We start from the raw sequence: 27,048 nt of genomic DNA, 5'->3' as shown, positions 1-27,048 counted from the left end.
TATGAGATAAGAAATAATAGACTTTTGAGGAAGTTGGATTTTTTATTTATGACTTGTATTGCTCGTATTCTTGTTTGTAGATAAATATATAAAATATACATTTTACAGAAGATCTATAGATACAAGAAAAATTGAGGATAATTCAACTGTGATTTACTGAGGCTTCAAGATTTTTACATATAATATATATGTATAGTATATAATATATTATATGTGAACAGTGTTTAACAAAAATCCACGTACTACTTGAATAGGGATTTCGCATGACATTGGCAAACAGCGAACTGTCCAGAATGAGAGAGGAGCGAATCTGCCTTATCTGGCACATCAAACAGAACTTTTTAGGTTTTAAATATTGTCTCGCGCTGCTTAGATAAGGTGGAGCTGCTTTTGACAGTGAGTCAAATAAATATAATCCACGTGCAACGTTCCAGAGATGTTGATTTCAACTGCGATTAGCACTAGATACGAACAGTATGTGCTTTTGGCAAATTATCTAACAAATTTAAATAGAGTTTTAGCTAACGGATTCATGGGCAACGGAGCATGACAGCTTCTGTCAGGCGCATTCTCTGTTCGCTCTGATTGTCATTATTAACAAAAACGTAAAACAAATATAAAACAGTTGGCGCTTTTCAGAACGAAATCAATTTAATTGTGCGCGAGAGTGTGACAAAAACTTTTGTCGCTCGCAATTCTCGATTCGAGTTACAGCGCAGAGCGCCACTAAATGAGAAGTTCGAAAGAGCGATAACTCAGGCACCTGCCGCCTCGCACAGGTGACAGTGGGGCGCGACAGTGACAGTAATCGATAAAGCGGCGCGACGCGTAAACAAAACAAAAAGTCTATTTACGTAAAGCTAAAGAAACCCCTCATGTGTGCCCCCAGTTAACAGGAAAAGACAGCTAATAGACATACCAGACAACCCACCGAAAAAAAAAAATGTCTCATTGATTAATTTCAATTCCACACACGACACTATCCGCATAACAGCCATAACCGTTATACCATTAATCCCATATACCATTAATCGATAGGTGTAGTTTAATTGTTTCAATGAAATTAAATTCCAAACATCAATTCTTTGATTTGCATAACAAGTTCGAACCAGAGCTGCAAATGAATCAAGCCATGAGCACAGCGAATACTGAAAAAATTCAGCCGAAGCGAACAGAAGTTTGCTTCAACTCGTAAAATCTGACTCAGAGCATCGAATAGTCCCAATTTAGAGTGCCACAGTAACATTAAAAATAAGTTATAAATTTATATACGCGTAAATAAGTATGAGATTACATAAATACAAATGTTATATACGGAATTACGATTCAATAAAATCGAACTCTTAAGGGATATACAAATATTGTTAAGATATGATGCCCAGCTGAGTATTACCATAAAGTCTAAACATATTTATGCCCAGTTAACGATTAACTTGATCGTTTTCTAAATATTATGGACCATCAATGCTAACATCATTAAATGAGATCCTCTGTTGCCACAGGAAACTTTAAGGTGAACAAACTGGAAATGCATTTGTAATGCATAGACTATAAGAAGTATAGAAGAGCGTCTATTAAGCTGTGCCAACTAATCGCAGCGACATTAAAGAATCAACGTAATGACAAAACGTTTACATTCGCAATTAGCCAAGTTTAATTTCCTGCCATAAGAACTTAAAACTTTAAGAGGCAGACTCTAACCGGCTATAAAGACAGACGCATTCCTGGGGGAGGTATCTAGCCAGTCAGCCAGTCAGACCTGATAGTTTTAGTGCACTCTCATTCCGCGAGACATCAGCATATCAGCCAAGCTAATGAGTTGACCAAGCTTAATTGCCCTATGGCTAGAATTCGTGAGAGCTAAAGGAACGACTAGGAGATACTCTATATGAGGAAAGAGATCCGATCGCAAATCATCATCTGAGCTCTATATATCGCCATCCCATAAGTCTCATCAACTGCATCATCATAATCTTTGTCATTAGCTCTCTGGGGTTAATCAGAAATATAGCCTTGAAGAGGACAATGAGAGAGGCAAAGAAACATTTTTTTTAAGCTGATGTTTCATCTCACCATCATGTTTCATAAGAAAACTTTACTAAACAGAGCTTAAGCTCATCTGCTGGCTGAGCAAGCAGCAAAGCCCTAAGCAAGTACAAGTTTCATGGCGCAGATGAGATCTAAGAGCAATACGTAGTTGGCTTCGTGGCTCCCTCGTGTTGGCTTCGGGTATGCCTTTGGTGTTTGTTGAACTTGCGGAGCACGTTCCAAGCCGCAGATGGAGATGCCAGCGATCTCCAAGAATGCAGTTTGGCATAATCGAAAGGCAAGTGAGAAAAAGCAACTGGAAACTGGTTTCAGTCAAGCGATTGCACCAGGCGGGCCGAACAGTTGTTGTTGTTGTTCTTCTTCTTGTTATTGTTGTTTTTCATTTTTCTGTTTCTTTTCGTCTTTGTTTGTTGGTATTTTCATGTTCTTACTTTTTGCTGTGGCTTGTTACCGGTTTTCAGTGGGACTCTAACCTGCGGCTGATGCCTGGCTTTTGGCCGTAAGTTTTTGTGGCCCCAACATTTGTTGCTTAAGCTCGTTAAGTTTGCCTTAAGTACAACACCTTGACAGTTCTGTTCAGTTCAGTTCACAGATTTCAAATACTCTCTAAATAATGAGTATGCAAATAGGGAAAATGTAAAAATTATGTTGAGTGGGTGAGAACTATGTAGAGCTAGCTAGCTGCGGCTCTCATACAGGAAAGTATCTATTGTTATAAGCACTCTCTCCTTTCATGCACATTAGCTGGCAACTAATTTCATTGGTTCAGAATTAGCATATTTTCAACCACACCTACTCGAACTTGGGTATTTATTTACGTATATCCATTTACAGACTAACAAATTAAAATTAAATTCATACAAGTTTATAGAAACATACATATATATTTGTATATGTGTTTTCGCTGGAAGGTAAGGGTATTACCTAACTGGCATTGCCTAAACAGTTGTTTGTTTTCATATCTCTCCAAAAAAAAAAAAAAAACTAATTGCAGCTTTTACTCACATATTGCAATGAATCATCTATGCATAAAAAAACACACATATGGATATATATATATATATATATAATATAAAGATCTACAGTCGACTGCAGTGCTGGCTAATAACGCTAATTGCCAATGTTACTAAAGCTCGTTAATTGCAATTCGCGAGTTGCCCTGTAGGAAATTTGAAATTATGTTTGGAAATCAGTCATAGACAGTGCCATAATTCATTTATCTATGAATATAAAAATGGGGAAAAAGGTACAACATGAACCAGGTCCGCCTCAGTTTAAACAGCTGCCAGCTGTGTGTCAATAGGCAAAGAAGCCATATCTTACCTACCTACCTATATATACACATAGTCTCCGTAGTGATGATTATCGACCAATCTTTGTTATTTACTTTCTGTTTATACGAATATCTAACATTTATCTAACATACTTTAAACACTCTACTTGCCTGCTCACAGTTATTTCAATGCATTGCAGAAACGCCAAAGCAAATATTTGTATACATAAAAAAAATTCAACGAGTTCAGAAATTATTTTATTTATTGTATACGAAAGTTTTGCACAGTTCGATCCGAAAACCTGTACACAACAACAACAGCAGCAGCTACAGCAACAACAGCAAATTAAGAATCAAAGAATTGTATGCAAATGATTACATTTCATGCAAAAACTCGTTTTCGGATTGAGAGTCCAGTGGAGTCATACCATCCACAATTTATACTATATATAGTTGTACATATATATGTCACTTGGTATTGTTGTTTTTGTTGTTGTTGTTGTTGTAGCTGCTGTTGTTTTGTTTTTGCTTGACATTTGTACCAGAGACATACCATTTAAGCATTGTATTTGTAGTTGTATTTTTATTTGGTGAACTGTTCAATTTTCTATCCAAGCGCAATTAAATCCAGCTATGTATTAAATTTTCGATAATCATTTGGCACGTTCAATTAAATTTTGTTTGGGTCACCAAACCGGTTTTCTAGCATTATATAATCTATACCGATTTATATACTGATCTTATATATTTATACATATATATATACACAGTTATTATCTTAAGCACTTAACAAACTTCACGGCACCGTAAGTTTTAGAGAATCAGCACGATTTCGTAACACTAGAACACCACTTGATCAAGCAGTACCTGGAATAAACTTAACGTAGTAACTAAACCCCCCGACTTGGTATGAAATATTACGCGGACATGGGCTTTACGGAGCACCACCACCACCACCTAGTGTGGACTATGCAGACTGACGAACTGGCGAACTGTCGGTCAGCGGGCGACGCGCTTTCCAGAGAGGTTTGTTCGATTCGACGGCTCAAATTTGTCTACTGTACTGCAGCAGCGACGGACTGACTCGAAACTCATTTGCCAACCACACACACACACACACATACACACAGTCGAGCGGAGAGTGAACGAGCGAGCGACCGAACGAGTGTAAAAGGTAGATAGGAAGAGAGCGGTAGAGAGCGAGATTCGAAGAGCGAAGCGTGGTGACAGCTGTTGTTGGGCTTTGTACATTCATACACATACATCTACACATATGTGTACATACACGCACACGCATACACGTGCGTGCATGAGTGTTTCGCGCTCTTGCGATGCGCCTGTGTGCGTGGCTTTGCTCAGTGCCATTGTATTATTATTTACTACCAACAACGGCAGTTACCTCGAGACCGAGAGCGCCGACACCGATAAAATTGCGACGCGTTTTGTTCAGCTTGTAGATTTCGTGGAGTAGACAACAAAAGAGATCGGCCAGTTGAGCCCACGAAATGCGCTACATTCAAGAGAGACTCTTTGCTGAAGTTTAATAGATCATACACCAAGAATAAATTGTGATATTTGCATTATATGCGAGTATATTGATAAGAGAAGCTAATTTTAATGCAGATCAAAGAAGATAAGCAAGGTTAAAGGATGACCAAAATATCATTCTATGTTATGTATATATTAAGAGCAGAAGCCATCTCATTCAGCATGCAATATCTGATACTTTTCGATCTTAGAGTAACTTTTACTTTCATTTTCAATAAATTTATATTAATCTCATTTCGATTTTAAGCAAAATTACTGTTATTACTTCTTATTTCACAATTTATTTTGATGTTATTTTTCATTTGAAATATTGGAATACTTTCCATATACTAAACCGTTTTTATTGAAGCAAAAACAATAGAATTATGTATATCAATCATTTATTGAATATTTGTATACTAAATATTCTTCCACGGAAATGCCTATACTCCTCACATTTGCAAAGTAGGGCATTGAAAACCAGTTGTCGGTTCTGCAGCTGCCAGTTTTACTTACAAACACAGACAGCCATACCTCCAGGTCTGTGCTATGTGACACCGACTGGAAATCATTCCCAACCGAAGAGAGTTGTTTTGAATTGTTGAGAAGAAAGAGAAAATCAAAAGAGAGCCACGCTCGTATATCATATATCAGCCATATATGGTTAGAGATCGGCGTCGTTAATCAATAATATTATACAACGCCATGACAGTAGCTGGAAGTTGATTAACTGAACCAACGAACTAACAATTGAACTTATCGTATCGTACTGATCGAGTGCCCAACCTGGTTTCCACGACTGCAATGACGAATGATCGATCGAGCTGGCAGCGAACAAAGCAATAAGACAAGGTCGTTGTCTGAAGAGAAACACAGATAAATGCAAAAAGAGAGAGAGAGGCCCAGTCGTTCCAATAAACTTTTTTTTGTTCTGTGCATGCGATGGAAAAAAAGGTCGAAGACTGAGAGACAGAGTTAGAGAGAGAGAGAGAGAGAAACCAAATGAGAGAGTACAAAGAGCAGCTCTCAGCATTGGAACGTGCGAAAAATTGCAATGCAGCGGCTTAAAGAATATGCATGTGTGTGTGTGTGTGACTGTGAATATATTCACATATAGGTATCTAAACGTATGTATACAAATTTATTTAGTGTGTGTGGTTTACTTTATGTAGATATGAGTTAGGTAGCTGAGCTGAGCAGAGACAGGTAAAAATGCTTCCAATGAATCGTTAGGCCAGCGACGGTTGCTGAATCAAGACTAATATTCAGAAAATGCTATTTCCACACATAAAGCAAAGCCTCACACTTTCATTGTGTCTGGACCTCCGCTGGGCAAAAGCCCCGTTAAAAGTCAATTTTAGCAATTTGCCTAAGAGCCAACAAAAGCCCGTCGATAGCAAATGTGCTAAGCAAACTACAATTGCATTGTCTGCTCCATCAGTCAGATATAGTTTATATATACGCGTATAGTATTTACATAACTGGGCGCTCCTAATGCCAGACTAAAACACTCCCCCACATAGCCACCCAGTGGATAGACAAAAGATAAGCCACTGACAATGCCACGAATAGCGAACAGCGGATAGTAAAAAGCGAATGTGGATTGGGGATTGGAGATTGGGGGATTGGGGGATTGGCAACACGGCCACAAGCTGAGAAATCAATGTCGAGATGGCTAGACAAAAGCCACATGTTGAACTAATCAGAAATTCAATCAAAATGTGCAAATGCAGCCGTCAGATGTAACAATCGAAACAATACAATAAAACGTTTCAAAACGATCAAAACAACTGTAATGAACTCGATCGATATACATAAATGCTTTCGCTTATTTGCGAGACTAAAATAACTTGTGTTTACCCGTCAGCTATGCCAACTATTCATAAATTTACTTTTCGATCCAAAAGCCATCTTCGTAAAATCCAAATATGTCGTTGGTTTTGTTGTTAACTATTTGTGGAATGTCGGTGTGTTTATTCTTGCTTATTATTTTAATATTATTTGTATATTTTTTTTTATAGATCTATAAAATAGGTGTGTTATTTTCTGTTATTTAAACTTATTTATTTACATACACATAGGCCGTTTTTTTTTTCTATATTTTAGGCTTGGTCTCACATTGCTCTCTACGAGAATTCCGTTTTTGTGCTTATTATTTATAACTGAATATATTTTTAAAGTATTAATTTTTTACGTTTGCTCTTTGATTGAAACTTAAAAAAAATATATATTTTATCTTTTTATCTGTTCTTTTTATTTTTCTTACTTTTTTATCTTAGATATATTTTTCCCTTTATTTTTTTATTTTATATAATTTTTATATATTTCGGCACTTGTTTTCCTTTATGTAATAAACTTAATTTTCAATGAATGAACAACTTACCTAAATTTGAATGCTTAACCGTTGAGCACTGCAAAGAGAGAGAAAGAAAAAGGGTATTTTAGTTGCAAGTTTTCGAATTGTAATTAAAATTGTTGCCCGTTAAGTTGGCTTTAAGAGAAACGCGCTCTTGGACGCAAGCTTAAGAGCTGTCGCTACTTAATGCCCGCGACATTGTAGGTGCTTAAAGCGCGACAATTACAAAAAGTTCTCACAGTCATTAAGGTCGTGAAGCATCGCTGGTCTCGTGTTTACAATTTGTTTTCTATACTATTCTATGTATGCGCTTACATGCATGTTTGTGTGTATGTATGTGGATTGTATATGCACGCACACACACAGAGAAAATAGACATGCAGCTGGCCTGAGTGCTTGGTGCTTGAGTGCTTCTTGAGACGCTAAAAGCTCAAGTATGGCTTTGAGCGTAGCTGAAAGCTCACTCAGCCTATGCGACAAAGTTTACTCTCGGCTTAAACATGGCTCAACAACAAAGTTCAACGAACTTGAATAGCTTCTTTATTTGTTTTACACTCATATATTTAAATCTTTTTATAGCCGCCCACAGAACATGTTCAGTTTTTATAGGGTAACTTTAACTCTGTTAAATTTTACATTTCACGCCCGTTGCTCAAAAAACAGCAATTAGCTAAGGGCTGCAGCATCCCTGCCACTATTTGCAAATAAATAAATAATCAGAATATAAGATCCGTCCAGGCGAGTGAAATTTTCAAGTGGCTGGCACAAGTCTTAAATGCAATTAAAAACAATTTAGCCGCTCAGATGCAATAGGCGTTAGATTGCTCTAAAAAAATAATAGTTAAATTGAGAGCCGTTCCTTCTGCGGCGCGGGGTTAGCGCCGGCATTATCAGCCATTTAATTAAGGGCGACACACTGAGGCGTGAGAACCAGCAGGCGGTGCGCATTAAATAGATTATCGTCCTGTAAGTGGTGCTCGAGTGTCTACGCCACCCCACTTATGTATGTGATAGTAAACGTGTAAAATTTAGCTCTTGCCTGAATCAATATTTATTATAGCCATATTTGATGACGAAATAGGCAACTAATTGCATTTCAAATTAGTTTTATATTGGCTTACTTTATTACCTACTTCTACTACTACAAATTCATTTAGAAATGTGTATAGATACATCAAAAAGCTGAAATGTAAAACAATATGGTACCTAATATTTGAAATATAAAAATATATAAAAAAAAATAAATATAGCAGAGAAATACATAATACCAAAATATTGTAAATAATTATATTTCCCAATTCCAATTCTTTGATGATCACAAGTGGATTAGAAATGTGTTGCATACTTTTGGGCTAGGTTAAAAAAATAAATGAGAAGCAAGGATGCAGCACAAAGCACGCAATTTTCTTCGTAAAAATAATATATATGTGTGTTTATTTCATAAATATACACAACAATATTTCTCTAAAAAGAACATTATGCGGATTATTCTGATAAATATAGGCAACACCATTAATTTAGGGCAAACAGACATCGATTTCATTGATATCATAATGATTTACTTGAATATATTTAAAACTATGAATTTGTGTACATTTTTATATGGATCATTAATTCTTTTAATTCATGTGTGATATTCAAGTAGAGTCTCTGATAAAAAAAAAATATCTTCGATATGTTTATAGTAGCACATATAGGGTTGACTAAGTTTCTTTTAATTTTATACTATTTGCTTAATTATGTAAAAATACATTTTTTATATTAGCTAATTTTGAACATTTATAAAATTATGTTTAAATCACTTCCAAACTCTTATAAAATTATCTCGTTTTTCATTCTTCTTTATCTCAGAACTTTATCTAATTTGTAGTCATTGATAGATAATTATTGAAATTAAAATTAAAATATTCGCAGAACCTTAAGATATTAATCTAGACAGATAGTTAAAACATTTAAACCTTAAAGGCCTAAACGGCCATCTCTAGTCATGCCTAAATTTGCCATCTTCAGAATGTTTAATATTTCAAGTATATAAAGACTCAATTTACTGTCTCATGTGCGAACAGAATGCGTAAAGCAATTCCATTAAAAGTATTTGTTCAGCCCACCTCAAACCCCCCGCTCTATATCCATCTTGCTTCCAGCTATGGATGTGGATCTCTTCTTCCAGCAGCAGCTCTGACTGCAGCTGAGACTCTTCGCAATTCGCAAAAGGCACAATTATGTGCAGGGAAATGCGAATGAAGCAGCACACGCCCAAAAGCACAGTGGGGCAATTCAAGAAAAAACGTGACAAAAATAGAAAAGCAAATATAGTTGAAGCTTAAAAGCAAGAAAAGCTGATGACAAGTCAATTATCATTTATTTACTTTCTCTTTTTTGTATGAGAGTCAAGTCGAATAGCCCCACTGTGCAGCTGACAAATGGAACGTGCTGGTTGCGTTGTGTGGGTTGCTGCTGAAATTGCAGTAATGCAATTTCTGCACCAATTCCCCCAACCGAAGTGCAATAAATGTGCCAGGCAAATGTCAACTCCACTCGCCTCATCTTTGCATCTGGTTATACATATTTATATATAATATATGTATATGTATGTATAGGATTGCTTACTCTGCTGTTGCCACTGCTCAAGGTGATATTTTCGTTCAATTGCTCTGCTCGTTCGTCATACGCATTACTTCCTGTGGCTTCCTGCATTAATACCAATTCATTTGATTGGCTGCAAAATTAATGAGCTTATTGCCAGTTCTTCTGTAAAGTGAATTTACACAGTCCATTTGCAAATACATACACACACACACACATATATATACATAGTCGCATGGCCCACGTGAGTCAATACTATGGAGGCGCCTCCAGAGGTTTTGGGGCGTGTCAACATTGATTGGTCTTAAGGTGAGCTGGCCGAAAGATTGATGACGGTTATAAAAGTGCCTAAAGTTATTGCCCTAGCCCCAACAACACCTACAATGTCGTTTACTGGCACCTACACATCCGCGCACCTGCACACACACACATAGCACTCACACACTTTTCGTTAAGCTACCTTCGGCCACGCCAAAGTCATTTCCTTTGCCAACGCGCAGATTATATCGAAAATTGTTTTTGCTGCCGCCAATTCTCAATTGCACTTGAGGTTCTTCTTCTTAATACGAGCTCGAATCCGAGTTCGCATTCAACTAACAATATTAATAACAATATATAATAGCAATATTCATGGGGTGTTGCTTCTAAAATTACTACCATAAAATTGAGAAATCGCAAAGACCTTGAAACTCTGACTGGGTGACTCTCGTCTGACGATTGCGGTTGCGTTTGGTCTGATATATTTAAATAGTATTTATTTAAAGCTCATTAAGAATGAATCAATATCGACAGTAAAAGCAAAATTAATATCTGATAAATTACACTTAGAAATTGATCCAGCTAACCTTTCACATTGTGAAGTCTTTCCTTTCTTATTTTGGTCTCTCTTTATTTCTGTCTCTTTTGTTTTTTTGCATTCTCTAGTGAATTTTTTACAACTTACTAAGACATTTTAACAGTGACAAAGCTGGCCGCTCAGGCGAAAAAAAAAAAATTATTATTATTAATACATTTTTCGGTACTTTTTCCGGTTACTTCTTATAACCGTTGAAGTCATTATTAAGTTGATTCTGCTCCGCTAAATAGCTTAGAAAATATCTAATATACATGGAAAATAATTATAGTATTTATACGAATATTTCAGGCATTTCAATGCAAGATCCTAAACGCATTAAGAGCTACTCGCTGCAGAGTACTAGGTATCTCAAGGTCGCACACTCTCGACTAGAGTTCTGGGAGCTTTTTTATAAATAATAATAAAAAAAAGATTAGTTAGCCATAATATTAATTAAGCATTAAGCGTTATATAATACAAAAGGATAGTTCATTTAAAAATTAACAATCTGAAACCATTACGAATTCAGCTCTTGTTCTGCTAAGAAAATATTGTTATATAATTTTAAGTTAAAGGCAATTTACGACTGGACAATTTACAGATGAAACTTATGTAATTCGCAACTGGTAAATGGAAGAAAATTGTAAATTGTAAATAAATAAATTAAAATAGTAAAATACTCTAAATTAACTGGACAACCTTTTTAAAGATCAAACTCTGAAATTCATGAGGCAATTTTAGTAAAGAGTTAATCTAGAGTCTATAGAAAGTTAGCTGATGATAAAACCAACAAGTCTTAAGTTTAAGTATTTTAAGTTTATGCCAAAACTTACTTCATATCTGATATGTTCACCTAAATTGAATATATCTAATATATAACTCTAATTGAAATATCATACAATTACTTTTGAATTTAATAAGTTGCGGTTTAAATAAGAAGTAATAAACATTGTTATTTACATTGGCCACCCCAAAACCGTGTTTGACATAGTCGAACATATTTTCGCACGCCCAAGTCTTTAAATCTGAGATATTCCCACGGGAAATATGACTGGCACGCGCTGCCCAACTTCTGTGTTTGCCCAACTCAGGTCTTGGGCCGCAAAAAGTTGCACTTGCAACGCACAAACGCCTGCCGCAGCGCGGCTGAAGGATAATGCGCCACACACGGCAAAGCGACGTCGAACAAACACTGGACGCGCCTTTGTCTTGGGGTTGTTAGCCCCGTCTGGGCTGTTGCTTGTTAGTTGTTGGGTTGCTGGGTGTCTGGGTGGTGGGTGGTGGGTGGGTGCTTAAGGGGGTGTGCCATTGACGGAAATCATGCAAAAACGTGCCGAGTGCACGAGTCCTAAAGGAACTGAGCACATAGACAATCCTTCGAGCCGCCGTCACTCGTTTCTGGTTGTGACAGTTCCTGGCTTTTCGTTCCCTGCTGCCCCAATTCCAACTTCTGACTAATTCCGTTCTGTTCGCCGCTAACTGACATATTAATAGCTCGCACAGTAAACAGCAACAACCACCAACAGCAGGCAACTAACCCCACAGAGCCTGCCGTCTCATTCATTAGGTCGAACCCTGTCTAATTGCTTTGTAAAGTTAACAATCCGTCGATTGATTGATACCAATTAAAAAATTCAAATGGATATTCTAGATATGCAACAAATTAGTTTAGTAATCAAGGATAATTACTGAAATTTCCATCAATGACAGCACAAATGCATAACTAAAATAAGCTAACGGATTAATGTGGACCTGCTCTACAAACTGACTGTAAATTATATATTCATGATGAAAGGGGAACAAAATTATCCATATCTTTCATAAGGAGTTTCGTTTAAATATTAACTACAAACTCATCTAACACTTAGGTAAGATTTACGAATTACTTAGCCCATTTTTGGTTAACTGATGACATAGCGGACGAGTCCACCAACACACAAATTTGTAAATGGATTTTGGAATCAGTGTGGGAAGAAATCGCATTTGCTTGTAAGTAGTCAATTTATAGGTTGCATGCGAGCAACCATAACTCTAAGCTGGCTAAGATGAGTGATGCAGCTATACTATATAATCGATCTTGAGCTTCCCAAACTTGCATGGGTCGGATGTTTCCTAGTAGGGTATCTCATGGTCGAGTATCTTTTAGTCGGTAATCCACTAGTAGGGGATCTAAAAGTCTTGTCGGGTATCGCCTAGTATCCCTAGTATCTCTGAGTCGAGTGTATCCTAATCAGAGCCTATGGAGCGAGTGTAAAGGTTGAGGAGTAATGAGTCTGCGCCTTCAGAAGCATAAATAAGAATACTTGGAAACTGTGCGATTCGCTGGAGAAGCTAATTACCTCTATTAATGGACAACACGTCATAGATGACAGCAGTGAGTGCCTCATAATGTTGAATGAAAGGCAGTTAAAGAATTGTGATACAAAGTACAAGTTGTGCACACGTTATGAGTGTCGCAGCCACACACACTCCACACGACATCCGCAGCTAGAGACCCCACACAAAAGGGGGCCAGAGTCGGAGCCAGAGCTCGATAAAGTTGTGAGAACAACGAACTTGGTTGGTTTGGTTTGCTCAGAACCCGGCTAAGTGAAGGTTTTGCGGATGCCGCTGTGAGTGCGCGCTGTCATGCTTGGCTGCTCATTTATGACCATAGAGCACAAGGCACATTGAGGCAGTAAGTGAATGTATCTCAAAGATAGACGCAGAGTGCTCAGAGTGCAGCAACTGAGCAACTTGAAGTCATTGCTGCCGTTGTGATTGTTGTTCTTGTTGACGGTTCAGTGATTGTCGAACCGTTCTTCAGATCTCTACTTCCCATATAAAAGAGAGGGAAAAACTTTGACTGTGATTTCGAGTGCAACAGCTGGGGTCCATTTAGTCATGCTTGAAGTGAGGAACACAAATTTAGCAGAAAGTAACTCAGTTTTACCTTTAATTTGGACTAAAAGGAGTGAGCAAAACTTTTCAACAGATTGATCTATATGGAAATTGTCCAGGTAGGGAAAAACTTTTTATTCAAAATGATTGATCTATATGGAAATTGTCTAGGTAGGGAAAAACTTTCTATTCAAAATGTTTCGCATTCATCTATATGTATATCTTAAGGTAAAGTGAGTCTTAAGGAACTATAATTCGTCTCTTTCCTCAATAAGAGTTCAAAAACTTCTGTCTTATTGAAATCCCAATATTGATAACTGCAATAAATATATTTTCATCTGTTTATATGTTCTTTAGAAAGGTATGGAGAATGATAAATTGAATCAATTTACGAATACTTCTCTGACTTCCAACTGACATGCTGTGAACGTGCTTGAATACTTTCTTTTTCTGACTATAAATCAAAGGCAATCTAAAATGCAAAAGCTTTGCGGCATAACGTGTGGATTATTTGTTCTTGGTTTCGCGATTGTACCTATCAAAGTGTTTAAATTTTATCGAGTGGAAACATGACAAATGACATTGTAGGCGGGCGCTTAGCGTTATCACATAAACTTTCGACAAAGGCAAACGCGAATATATTTGGATATTGTTTCATTTTATGTAAGAATATATAAATAGTTTTGGTTTCTGTAAAATGTGTCAACAGTGTTTTCTTTTTTGCTATATAAGTAGATTCGTTCCACTCTTATTTTTTTGTAAATAAGGAAAACATACATTTATAGAAATTTCACACAATTTTTCTCTAGGCAAATGACTTTGGCTTGCAATTTATATTTAAGTGTTAATGGCTAATTTCCTATAAGCTATATTCAATCCAGAGCGCTTACATAAACCTTATTTCATGATTGATTTGATGAAAGCCTGAAAAGGACATAGGAAGGAAAGTGCAGAAAACGGCTAGGCGAATGGATGTAGACAATTATTATAATTATTATATAATTATATATTAAAGCTAAGTAGACATGGCAAGAAAGTTTGTTCCAGTCTAGACTGCTACCTTGAATTACGCTACCTACCAATTTAGTGGTGAGACTTAATAACCGTATAATTACAAAAATATGTAGGATATGTACATATACCTCAAGGTCAGATGTCGAAAAATGGTAGACTATTAATGATGTATATAATATATATTGAATTATATTATGTTATATTAATTTGTATTCAATTATTTTTTTTTTTTTTTAATATTTACAGATGTTTCACAAATTTAAGAACAGCTCCGCAAACTGTATGAAGTCATTTGAATAATGTAAATCGAGAACACACATATTAAAAGTTTTAAAATCCATAAATTATCACATTTTATTTTCATTTTGTTATAATTTTAAAATGCTTGAGAGTCTAATTATCATTTGAGTGTAAATCGTTTCGAATGTATTATATATCTTTAATCGATACTCAGGTCAATGTATGGGAAGCGCTGTTTTAAAACGCAAGTCAAAAGTTTTAAATATATTTTGAGAACGAATGTAATTTAAATTCCACACAAGTGCTCAACAATCTTAAAAAGGTAAACAATATATTTAATGATTTTGAAAGTTGTTAGGACTAAGCAAGTTCATTAAGTCCAAAAAAGAAACTTTTGTAAATTAATGATTTAAAAAATGTATTTGACAGCATTAAACTAGTCTAATACCCTGCAAACTGCAGATACAAATATAAGTACTTCATAGCTGAGATGTTATGATATGCACTTTGAATATCATATAGTCTCAACCTTACCAACTGGTAATCAATATATTCAGTTTCAGTCAATTTATTCGTAAAGGACATATAATAATGCGATATATCTAAGTAATGATTGCGAGTGGGCGGCATAAACAAAAGCGGCGTAGGACAATGCACAGCTGTAGTGGGAAAGGTCGGCAACAACGGCGAATCTCTATCGAGATTTTGGGGGTGAAACGCCCAACCGTAATCTCAAACATATGGCAAGGAACTAACACGCACACACACTCACATACACTAACACACTCACACGAGCATACACAGGGCGACTTTTGGCATTTGGCAATGTGACAAGAAAAATCAAATGCAGAAAAACGCCTGTTAAAAGGTAAGCGGAAACGGAGCAGCAGGAAAGCTGACAACGTTGACGAAACACACACAAAGATGTACATGAATACATACATACATATGTATACATATATGCATGTAAATTTGCGTGGACACGAAATCGGCAGCAATAAGAGCGCCAACGCAGAGCTGCAAAGGAAGGAAAATCAATAATACGGCGATTTCGGCTGTTGCCTTTTGGCTGCTGCTGCTGCTGCTGCTGCTGCTGCTCTGCTACTGCTCTGCTACTGTTGTTGTTCGCCACCGAAATGTGTCACGGCGAGGGAACATCGAAACTGGAGCAGCAAGCCATATTTTTAGGGGAATGTTAATAGAAAGCTATTAATAACTGCCTGACAAAATGGCAACTCACCTGTTCTAATGGGGTTTGTGGCAGTTTGAGCTATTCGCTCGTTTGTTTTCTTATTATTCTCCTATTTTTCCGTTGCTGCTTCAAGTTGAAGTTCACGCTCAAAAAGAGTTAAGCTTATTAAGCTTTAAAATTCTGAAAATACTCCGCTGTGTGTGAGTGTGTGGTTGTGTGTGTAGGGGAATGTGTGTGCAAGCGTAAAATACAAACACAAGTGCACGCACAACTCCAACTCCAACTCCAGCCCGATTACACAACAGCAGCGAAAAACTTCACGAGCCGAAACGAAGTTGAGCGAAGAAGCAATGCCGAAAAAGAGTCGAATGCTTTCATATATACGAATATTTTACTTTTATCACTGATTTGCTTAGCTGCCTTTTTTTGTGTCCGTGTTCACACTTTTAATTAATATATTTTTGGTTAAAAATCAGCAGTTGGCGGAGTTTAACTGTTGTCGAGTGTATGTGTGTGTGTCGGTCGATCACAGCACAATCACAAACGCACACACGCTTACATGCACAAGTATACAACGAACGCACTACGCTGGCGTTGCTCACCGCTCGACAACAACGCAACGCAACAACTGCGATACGCGAGCGCGCACCATCAACTGAGCAAAAGCCGAAAGACGCACGCCGAAAGTCCAGAGCCGAAAGCAGAAACAGAAACAAAACGTACCCGAAGTCGTGGCGTCGCCAAGTGAGTGTAGCTTGCTTACGTTTGGATTTGACGGCCTGAGAGAGTGGGCAGCGCAGTTGCGTTGAGCGCCGGTTTGAAAAAGCTTTCGCTTACAGCTTCTTCAGCAGTCAGCAGTGGTAACGGTACAATACGGTAATGTTTCAAGCTTTAGCGACAATGCAACTCAGTTTGGCGTGCTGCCAACTGTTTTGTGAAAAGTAAAAGCGCCAAATTTGTAGGAATTTTGAATTTTATTGACTTTCTAAATTTTGTTAACTAATATTTATAATTGATTGATTACTACTTGGGAAGCCAAACATCCTGTAATTCATCTTTAATATCGATAATATCACCCAAACGAACGGGACCTTTCGAAAAGGAATGTATTATTAGAATTGAGACAACGAACTGAACAGAATATCAATTCACCTTTGACTGCTTTGAGCAATTGCATGCGCGGGAATGTTAACAGCTCCACACGAACCTCCGTTAATAGACCCCTCGCCCCAACTCGACCCAAGACCTTAACAACTCTGGCCGGCGCGGTTGGCGGTTCCATAATTAATAAATTTCTTTAGATATATACAATAAAATACACAGAACGATATAAAGACGTGATACTCATCAATCGACTTACTGAATAAACATACAGATACGTACATATATTTGGAAATAATTCTCTATGCTATAAGATTGATATATTTTCATAAATCTTTCAGAGTGACTTAAAAGTCCTGGCTATTTTCAATTTATAGCAATTCGAAGAAAACTAATATATTTTGTGTTTTTATCACTAAGTTTAATGCCCAACAATACCATAATACAGCCTTAGCTATTACACTTAATTAACTTGTAAAGCTTGTGTTCTTTTATAGACCCTATACAGGGTATATCAGGTAGATAAATTGTCTTTTATTTTTGATGCACGTATTAACACTAGGACAATATATATCAGTAGAATATAATAGGAGTTAATACAAATATTTGAGTCATCCAAAGTCATCTCAGCACGACCTCCCACAGGACCCCTAACAATCCATTTAAAATCATATTTAGTAAATCACACTTTCGAATTTTCCCCGTACGTTAACATCTCGCATAATGGCAGCTAGCTCCTCGTCCTTCTGGGCGCGCATATCGTCAATAATAGATTCCTTGAAGCCCGCATCTTTGGCCGGATCTTGAGGCAGTTGCTGCTTTTGTTTCTCCAGCTGGAGCTGTGGCACTTCAACGCTGAGTGTGGCGCCAATGCGCTCCACACTCCAGCGGCCAGCGATCTCCCCAATGCCAATCTGAGCCCAGCTGTCGGTGCCGAACCAAATGGAGAGCGCCTCATTGTAGTCCGTAACATGCCCGCGAAACGGATTGGTGGGACTGCCAAAGCCCAGATGGCTAATGGTATCCCTAAGCACCTTGGACAGCTTGGGCAGCTTGTGCGAATAGAACAAGACGGCGCCACCGATGAGGTGCGCCATGGATCGCAGGCAGCGGCACATGTGCTTCTTCAGGGCCGGCTCGAAGTCCATGAAGATGTCGTACTTGCCGCCCACAAGGACTACGGGAAAGGGCAGCAGCTCCAGCGTGTTGAGATCCTGCTGGGCATGTTTCACGCGCTCCAAGGAGCGTCGCTCCAGATACTCACGTAGCTGCGGCGTCGCCTGTTGCAGCATACGGCTAGCCGTGTCCCTCAATCCTCGATACGCGCACTCCAGATCCGCCCAGACGCGCTGCGGCTGGGACAGATCGATCATGATGAAGGCCGACATCTGTTGCAGTCCATGCGTGCGCATCGGCACCTCCAGCAGCTGCTCCGCATTGTCCAGGGAGCCCAGTTCCCACACGTTCAACACCTGCGCATACCGGCCGCTGCCCATGCGACGACCATAGCTATACTCCAGCGCCATGGTTGGACGCGTTGTCTGCTCCTCCCGGTCGAAGAACCTATTTATAGCCATCGACTTGCCCTGCAACGAGTTTCCGATTGAGTCGATTCCCCTATGGAACTGCCTTGGCCCGACTTACCACACACTTGCTGCCCAGCACGAACAGGGTGCGCTCCTTGGGCGCCGTTGTGCTAGCCTCAAGCTGACGCAGACGCTCCTGCTCCTCGGCCAGGCGTCCGGCTATCTCTTGTATGGTGCCCGTGGCACTTAAACTGCTCGGATTGCTCTTATCCAACATGCTCCTCAATTTTCCATGAATCGTGTATAAAAACTGCGGCAAACGCATGACATAGGGCAACACTTTGTGTTGGCTTCCTCAAGTGTCGCCATGGCAATCTGTCAGAGTTGCCGAGTCCTGCCATCAAAGGAACAATTCGAAAATGGAGAGCAATACTAAAACCTAAAACCTAAAGTCAAGGGTTAGAATTAGAGTTAGACTTAGAGTTAGAATTAAAGTTAGAGTTAGAGTTAGAGTTAGTTAGAGCTAGAGTTAGATTTAGAATAAAAATTAGTTATCTTTAAAAAAAATCAATTATCTTTAAATATATACTATACAAAATACATTTGCAATATGCTATCTGAACACATCAAGAAAAGAAAAATAAGAAATAATTAAAATCAAACACTTTATGAACATTAATCAATTAAACATACGAAAACAGATGGTAACAGATGTATACTATATATGTATGTACATATGTAATACTCTCTAAAGCATAGATACAGTCCTTAAAGGTTTGTGTCTAGAATACACACGAGAGAGTATTGAAGATAAGCATAGACACAGTCCTTAAAGGTTTGTGTCTAGAATACTCACGAGAGAGAATACTCACAGATGAGAATTCATACAACTACGCACTGCTTGTTTCTATATATTATCTCTACAACTTTAGAGTCTATGTTTTGCTTAGATATCAAATTCTCTCCAATATTGTCGCAGTTAGCTAATAGAAACGAATATTTCAGGTGGCCCTCTATGTTTTGCTTTTAATGCTCATTTAGATTGATAGATGGCGTTTTTTTGTCAAATAAATTCAATCCTGATCAAATGTTTTCAGTTATAGTAGAAGCCTAAATTCTTTATAATTTTTTAAGCCAGCTTTGGTAGTTGCTTCAACGGTGAAGTTAAAAAAATTTTGTATGCGTACTTTTCACTTATTAAAATAAATATTTTAGTTATATATGTATAAATATAAATACATATATATACTTTTTTCTGTACATCTTGTAACAAGCAGTTTAGGTGGTCCGTTTCCAACTGTTGCAGCTTTGTATTTTCCTCTCTATGATTTATTCTGGTCTTTCTATGTTTCTTCGATTCAATTCGAATTCGATTTCTTAGTTTTTTCTATATATTGTATTGCGATGTTTTATTTCTATATTTTCTCTTCTATGTGCAATATTTTTTCTGCTATGTGGTTTAATGTTCTATGTTTTTGATTTCGATGTTTCCACTTCTATGTTCTCTACTTGCCATAAAGCTGTAAGTAAAACTGCTTAGTTTTTAAGTTCTGCTATGAAACGCTAGATGGCGCTGTATCAATTCAAATTTTTATTTACTGCACCTGAAGTATAAAACCATTTCCAAAGAAATATGCAGAATAATATAAAATCAATTTTAGTTATTTATTCATTATATTTTATTATTATTATTATTTTTAAAAAGTCTTTTGAATACATCGTAAATTATTAAAAATTAATACGATATACAATTTGAAATATTTTTTTACTAGCTGTAGAATTTCATTATCTTTGATATTCATGATTCGTATGCGTATATTTGTCCCTACATATTTGCACGCTGTCTGGGCCAGGCAAAGTCCCAGTTGGAAGTGGGCTTCAGCATTGTTACTTATCTCTATTTGAGCTGCGTCGCTTCATCTGGCTTATTCGCTTTTGCTTTTAGTGCCGTGCAGCATGCCCGACCGGCGAGTCATCAAACATAATTACTTGCCCAGAGGCATGCAGCAATTGACATTTCGGTGGCAGTCCCGTCATCCAAAACTTGGCTACCGACTGCAGACTACGTACCGTTGCCTTCCCCCCACCCCGCTGGCCAATGGATTGCCAGCAAACTCATTAGCCTTTGCTGCCGACTTTGAACTTTAAGGCGAACCAGCTCCATTATAGCCAAGGGCTCTAATTGATAATGAAATTCGCCCTTTAAGCTAAGCCACTGCACCTTGGAACGTCTGCTCCCGTCCTCTGCACTGTAACCCACACCACCCCACACCACCCCCATCACACTGATAACTGTTGGCAATGAACCCATCTCCAAAATGGAGTTTGGTTTGCCTCTTGTTGCAACTTTCTCCAGCTTTGTGGTCTGCCACTGAAAATTGTGTTTATCTATATACCCTGTATATGCGTATGAGGGGTATTTTAAGTAGACCGATTGTGGATTATGGATTAGAAATCTATATAAGAGTTGAGCTAAAACTGAACTAGAACTTGAGCTAGTTCAAAACACACAATTTTAATGTCATGCATTCGGAAATTCTTATTAAACCATTGCAAAAGCTTAAGAATAACGACAATTAAAACTCTAACTGGAAGTAGTTAAAATCTTAAAAATTAATGAAAATCAAGTTTTAAATTTATCATTTTAGAAATGCCTTTTAAAATCAAGAACTAAAATATTTCAAACATCTGCCACTTGTTGTAAAAAAAAAAAAAAAAACAGGAACTATAAATACTTCAGGACATGCAAATAAAAGGTAAATGGACTTTCGACTCACACATGCTCTATTTCTTTTAACAAGTCAAACTCTACTTCCGAAAGTTAAATCTGAAATTAGTATAGAACTCACTCAGAACAAAAGCAATATGAATTTACAATTTTTTTTATTAATTGCTATAGAGTATTGGGTATATCCAAGTCGATCAGCTTATCATTAACCACTCACTACAGTCCTTTCCTTTGGTTGAGCTGAACGCGCTCAAAAGCCAGTCGATGGCTACGATATGTATGCAACGTCATCGGGCCGGTTCATTCGGTTCGCGTCAGCCCTTATTCGACTTGATATGCGTCCACTTACTTATGATGATTTATCTAAGAAATAACTCATTTTTATGATAACTCAACTCGGGCTCAGCCTGGCTGGGCTCCGGCTGCTCGGCCAGTTGCCCAATTCACTTTCACTGCACTCGGAGGCTCATTCAGGACCACTCAATGTGTGGCTCACAAAAGCCGTAAGGATATTATTATTCAATTCGAAACTCAATGTTTATAAATCAATAATTTCAGATGGGTTTATCTAAGAAATAACTCAGTTCATGTTTCAGTATCAGATAAAAGCTCACTTCGATCGGCAGTGTGGTAATAATATACATAAAAATATATTAACAATGTAGTATTATCTTAATCGACAAACTAAGTTCCGTGTTTATTTAAAGTAAGTCGAATTTATTTCAGAATATTAAAGATAGAACATAGAGGATAGACTATCTTATCTAATTCACGAAAACAAGCTATCTTAAGTAATGGAACTGATGTACCCTAATTACTGTGGTAATACTAGATAATACATGAATAGAAGATACCCTGGATCTACAGTAAGTGCACAACTAAAAAATTCTTTAACTAATTTGTCAAGGACACAACTAGAAGATACCACGCGATTTTAAAGATCGATTCTTCAAAAGAGTCGTAGTACTCAATGAAGGATTTTTTTGTGTATATTAATTCAAAAAATTTTTATATATAAGTACATATACTTATAGAGTCTGTTCAAGCATGAATATTGACAGCCAACTCGATTTTCGTACATCTCTAGAGTATCGATACAATAGTAAAGCCCTTACAGTTAAATAGAAAATATGCAATTATTATTTAATATGCATTTACTTTTATTGAGTCAAGTTTAGAAGCTTTAATTGCTTTTCATTGTATTGGCTTGATCATCATTTGAACAAATTTTAGATTCGAGGGACCCCAGTGAATCCCATTTTTCGAGATATCGTATTCAGCATTGAGGCTACAAGGAAACAAATATACTAATATCATCAATCTTAATAATCAATTTAATTTACCTGTCGGACAACCAAATACCGTCGCGGAGCCACCAACCGTTCTTCATCTGGCGATCGCGCCAAATACCGTGACCATTGTCATATGTAGAGAACACTGAACCGAGCTGGTGGATCATTTCATTATTCAGGCTTCCATCATACTGGCCCAATGACATAAGTCGAAAGTTGTCCTCCTCTCCGGCAATGCTGAAGTTCAGATAGTGTCCATAGAATGTTTTATTATAAACATCTTTCACAGATATGTAGAGCTCCTGTGGCTGCGATTTAGTCAATAGGTAAAGCTTGTCCAGGCCGATGAAAAATTCGCCTTCCAATCGGCCGAAGCCCGATCGATAGTGCATCATATTCCTGTTGAAATCCACAGAGCCATCCAAGCGGCGCTGAATAACTGTCCAATTCGAATCACAGGGCACTTTAAAGGGGCTCGAGCCTGGTACTTTTAGTTCGTAAATCCCATTCACTTTTCCAATGCAACTTGTGATTAAATTGACTTCGGTTTTTGTTTCATTTGCAGCTGAGGTTCTCATGATTTCCGAGCCTTTGTTCGATAAAAATTGAACCCTAATGGCACCGAGAAGCTTATCAATCCAAATTTGCTGGGAGCTCAGCAACTCCTCTTTGGTCAAGCACTTGTTTTGATGCGCTTTGCTTTGTTCCAATTGACTCTCTAAATGCTTAATCTCAGCCATCAACTGTCTCTCTTTCTCTTCAGCTAATGCTGCAGAGAGGAGCAGAGGCTTCACAAGGCGGTAACAATAGGAACCGCACCGAGCATCATTTTCCATTGATATAGAGTTTAACTTACGGAATAGAATACAGTACAGTACAGTACAATATACAGCTATGTTAGATCATGAGTAATACACTTACAGCTAACTCGGGTATGACCCCGGGCAGGGATATCAGTCCAATTAAAAATAGTCTTTGAATTATGCCCATTTCTGATGTTACGACAGCAATTTCGATACTGCTCTCTCCATAAATAAAATGAAACTAAGTTAGCATAGCAAAATTATGCTTAGCAATCGCTCGTCAGGCACTACACAAAGCTGAGCTGATAAGAATTATCTCTGCTGTTCTGGCTCTGTGTGCATGATTTGGAAATATTTGATTTCAGATCTCACATAAGGAAGCACTTGGACATCTGGAATATATTTCAATCGGGTATATTGGCTTTTAGTAAATGCTGGTCGAAGAAGATCCCAATATAATATGGAATGTGCACATCTTTAGTTTGTGGAATTATATTATACTTTTAAATTTAATTAATGCTCATGAATGAGTATTATGCAGTCGGTTTTGCCCGACTTCAATCTTAATACAGGTTTTCATTGCATTATCAAGAGATAATTGAAATAGTTCAAGTGAACTGGAACTGTAATTGGGTCAAAATTAAAAATTAAATATAATTTCAACTTTTAATATATTATTTTTTAAATTAATCTTAAAATCTTGAACTGGAACTAGGTCTCATAGCTTCAATTTCACAGGCAAATGAACCTTCAGCTGGCACATTTTGTTATTTATTTTAATTAATATCTTAATAGTGAAATTACAGCTAAATTTATTTGTCTTATATATTTACCTCAGTAATTCAATAATTTGTGGTGTCTTTCGATAATATTAGTAGATAACAAAATATCGGGAGATGTAATCGATTTTTGGAGAAAAACTCGATATGTGCCTGACATAGACGAACATAAGGAAACAAATTTCAAGTCTCTAGCTCTTGTATCTTCTGAGATCGACGCGTTCAAAAATAAGACAGATGAAAGGACGGACAGGGCTAAATCAACTCAAGTCTTTGCCCTGATCAAGAATATACATATGTAGATATTTTTGTGGGATATGCCACGCCTCCTTCTGCCTGTTACATACATTTCAATTTGATGGAAATCGATTATTAGTTATTATTATTTGACTTTAGTTTATGAGCTAAGCGCAGTTCGAATTGCGATAATCAAAGTTTTGAATAAATGTAACCATCATTTAGAAGAGACTTTAAGGACAACATATCACGCCCAAGAGCCCTCCTCCTCACACACACACACACGTCGACATCCTGTCGAATTGCCGACTTGGAAAAAGGATGTGCCGACATCATTTGTCATTTGTCAGGAAGGAAAACAAAGCTAAGAGCAAAGTTGGCATGCGGAAAAAAGTTTAAAGAAAAATAGCTGACAGTGCCGTCGGTACGTGCATAAGTTCAAGTTTTCGCGTCGCATCTTCTTCTTGTGATTCTTCTTCTTCTTCTAGTAGTTCCATTTCTTCTTCTCTTAATCTTGCGGCTATGTTTGGCCTGTGGAATTGCTTTGGCTTGACCTTCCAGCTTGTTTCTATTAGCAGCGCGCATAACCTTTAACTAATCTTGATCTTGAACACGGCACGGCACAAGCTTCATTGATTGATGACGTCAGCCCTGTTGTGTCGTTCGATGTCGCTCGGTGTCGCTGTTCACACCTTGTTTCAACCTGTGCATGTGGCAGAAAAAAAAACCCGACGTTAACCAAATTCGATGAGCTGTCAGGAGCTAGGACATATACTGCGAACTGGGAACTGGGAACTGGGAGCTGAGAAGTGGGAGCTGCGAGTTTTTGCGCCAGATTTTCCCTCTCTGTCAGCTGCATTGAGGCAACTGCAGTTTTTGTGACTTGTGAAATTATCGAAATTCTATTATGGAAATTTTATGCAAACCAAATTTCATTTTTTTTTTTTTCGGGGCATTGCTTTTGTTGCTTGAAAATTAGTTTTTCAATTTGCCATCACATGCAAACAGGCAGCAAATAAATAAATAAATAAATAATAAAAAAATAGCCCAGTATGCTGGTCCTAGGCAAAGTTTTTGCTTGGTGCAGCAGCAGCAACGACTCAAGGACGCAGACGTCTCGCATTGGAGGCGGCTTCTTCCTTAAGCCAGCAGAGGAGCAAGTTATGTGCATATTTCTGATAGCTTCACCATTTTCAATATGCAGATTGATTTGTATTTATATTTCCATTCGTATTCGTATTCTTATTCGCATTTGTATTTGTATTTGGAGCCACGACTTTTTTTCTGCGGAATTCTTAATTAAAAACAGGCCAGTGTCCCAGCAGAGCTATAGATAACCTAACATGGCCCCTGGCCAAGCAGCCATTCATCTAGCACTCGGCTCGCTAAATTTATAACCGGCGCTAGGCGCGAGGAATGCAGCCCGATCAACATGTTGCGCCCATAATGCCCCATGGTAACTACGCGGCACGTAATTGCAACTGCAGTCCGACCTCGTTGCAGCTCATTGTGGACCGCTGCCGGTGGTGACCCCAGGCGGTGGGCAGGGTGCCGGGCCGAATTGTGGGCTCATTCTGGGCTGAGCGGAATTATGCGTCGAGCCCACAGAACTGAATACGAGGTGCTAACTCAGCTCAGCTTTGTGGACCGCCGACTGCGTGGACAAAAGCTGTGACATAAATTCAGTCCCGAAAGTTAAGGATTATGATTAATGATTCTAATTTAATGGAAAAATAAAAAAGAACTATAAATATATTTATTTAATTTTATTTATTAACATTAATTTATATGACAAAAATAAAAAGTGTGATATCGTACATGAATTTGTACATATTTTTCTGTCTCTATTTCTCTCTCTCTCCCTATCTCGCTCCATTTCTAGCTGTCTATCTATCTTTCTCTCCCTTAATCTATCTTTCTCTCTCTCTTTCTCTCTATCTATCTATCTCTCTATCTTTCTATCACTCTAGTAATGGGGATATCTCTATATTTCTCTCTTTCTTCTCCTATCTTGCCCTTTTCTTTATCTCTTACTCTTTCTCTTGCATTCCTTTCTCTAACTCTAACTTTCTGCTCTATCTCCCTCTAATCTCTCTCACTCCCACTTTTACTCTCACTCTCTATACCTCTTCCTCCCTCTTTCTCCCTCTCTCTCACTCTCTCTCTGTCTCTCTATCTTTCTTTCTCCCTCTTTCACTCAGTCCCTCTCTATCTCTCTCTCACTCTATCTCACTGCTCTCTCATTATATAACTGTGTAATATAAACATGGGGCAGACTACAACAAAATTTCTCTCTCTCTCTCTCTCTCTCTCTCTCTCTCTCTATCTTAACTATTTTTAATCTAAATCGTTTTATTGTTTTCTATGTTAGCATAAGCTATTAAAGCATATTTCAAACTGTAAAGCAAAAAGTGCTCGACTTGCTGAACATTTCCCTACCTATTTGCTTTTTTTTTCAAGTGGACTACAGTTATCCACATGTTTTCGGTCATAAATCTGCAATTACCAACTCAGGCGGCGATGGGATGGGGATGCTCCACAGCAGTTGCTGTTCCCATTCCTTGGCCAGGACATTGTCGCCGAATTGTCGAGGCGAGTCCACAAACTAGAGTTGGAGCATTGTTTTTAAT

The 27,048-nt window shown here is 37.7% G+C and overlaps 4 protein-coding genes and 1 long non-coding RNA gene across 8 annotated transcripts in view; all 5 read right to left on the bottom strand.

Annotated features, from left to right (window-relative positions):
• numb (NUMB endocytic adaptor protein) overlaps positions 1 to 16,820 on the bottom strand; it is a 187,242-nt gene extending 170,422 nt beyond the window's left edge. For 2 of the 4 annotated variants that reach the window (XM_089257357.1, XM_089257356.1), the window contains exon 1: positions 3,876 to 4,395. The gene's annotated coding sequence lies outside the window, so the exon portion shown is untranslated. Of the gene's footprint in view, positions 1 to 3,875; positions 4,396 to 7,232; positions 7,261 to 16,000; positions 16,614 to 16,675 lie in introns of those variants that run through there. The other 2 variants (XM_089257359.1, XM_089257358.1) reach the window with 2 other exon arrangements.
• LOC149091926 (uncharacterized) lies at positions 5,448 to 6,938 on the bottom strand. Its single transcript, XR_016196591.1, has 2 exons — positions 5,620 to 6,938; positions 5,448 to 5,564 (listed from the first exon to the last, which is right to left on the bottom strand). It is a non-coding gene; the product is annotated as an uncharacterized LOC149091926 (long non-coding RNA).
• An 87-nt stretch (positions 16,821 to 16,907) lies between the features above and the next one.
• RpS28-like (Ribosomal protein S28-like) lies at positions 16,908 to 17,395 on the bottom strand. Its single transcript, XM_030385325.2, has 2 exons — positions 17,105 to 17,395; positions 16,908 to 17,043 (listed from the first exon to the last, which is right to left on the bottom strand). Exons 1-2 carry the CDS (start codon positions 17,232 to 17,234, stop codon positions 16,976 to 16,978), a joined length of 198 nt encoding a protein of 65 aa, XP_030241185.1. The 5' UTR covers positions 17,235 to 17,395; the 3' UTR covers positions 16,908 to 16,975.
• A 259-nt stretch (positions 17,396 to 17,654) lies between these two features.
• Positions 17,655 to 19,011, bottom strand: LOC115563004 (cytoplasmic dynein 2 light intermediate chain 1). The gene is made up of 2 exons (XM_030385304.2): positions 18,698 to 19,011; positions 17,655 to 18,639 (listed from the first exon to the last, which is right to left on the bottom strand). Exons 1-2 carry the CDS (start codon positions 18,902 to 18,904, stop codon positions 17,728 to 17,730), a joined length of 1,119 nt encoding a protein of 372 aa, XP_030241164.1. The 5' UTR covers positions 18,905 to 19,011; the 3' UTR covers positions 17,655 to 17,727.
• Positions 19,012 to 21,535: 2,524 nt separating this feature from the next.
• On the bottom strand, positions 21,536 to 23,722 carry LOC115563006 (microfibril-associated glycoprotein 4). The gene is made up of 3 exons (XM_030385307.2): positions 23,521 to 23,722; positions 22,651 to 23,450; positions 21,536 to 22,595 (listed from the first exon to the last, which is right to left on the bottom strand). Exons 1-3 carry the CDS (start codon positions 23,587 to 23,589, stop codon positions 22,502 to 22,504), a joined length of 963 nt encoding a protein of 320 aa, XP_030241167.1. The 5' UTR covers positions 23,590 to 23,722; the 3' UTR covers positions 21,536 to 22,501.
• Positions 23,723 to 27,048: the final 3,326 nt, after the last annotated feature.

The sequence above is a fragment of the Drosophila navojoa genome, chromosome 3 (assembly GCF_054131105.1).
Source record: "Drosophila navojoa isolate 15081-1374.11 chromosome 3, UAZ_NAV_1.0, whole genome shotgun sequence".
Taxonomy (NCBI): Eukaryota; Metazoa; Arthropoda; class Insecta; order Diptera; family Drosophilidae; genus Drosophila; species Drosophila navojoa.
The sequence above is the reverse complement of the archived record's forward strand: the minus strand, read 5'-3'. Positions and strand labels throughout refer to the sequence as shown.

Excerpts from the sequence above, each read along its gene's own strand:
- RpS28-like (XM_030385325.2), bottom strand. The coding sequence starts at position 17,234 with ATGGAACCGCCAACCGCGCCGGCCAGAGTTGTTAAGGTCTTGGGTCGA. Across the intron at positions 17,044-17,104 it reads ATTGCTCAAAGCAGTCAAAG|GTCCCGTTCGTTTGGGTGAT; the intron begins GTGAATTGATAT and ends CCTTTTCGAAAG.
- LOC115563004 (XM_030385304.2), bottom strand. The coding sequence starts at position 18,904 with ATGCGTTTGCCGCAGTTTTTATACACGATTCATGGAAAATTGAGGAGC. Across the intron at positions 18,640-18,697 it reads TGCTGGGCAGCAAGTGTGTG|GGCAAGTCGATGGCTATAAA; the intron begins GTAAGTCGGGCC and ends AACTCGTTGCAG.
- LOC115563006 (XM_030385307.2), bottom strand. The coding sequence starts at position 23,589 with ATGGGCATAATTCAAAGACTATTTTTAATTGGACTGATATCCCTGCCC. Across the intron at positions 23,451-23,520 it reads GGGTCATACCCGAGTTAGCT|TTAAACTCTATATCAATGGA; the intron begins GTAAGTGTATTA and ends CTATTCCGTAAG. Across the intron at positions 22,596-22,650 it reads GGTATTTGGTTGTCCGACAG|CCTCAATGCTGAATACGATA; the intron begins GTAAATTAAATT and ends GTTTCCTTGTAG.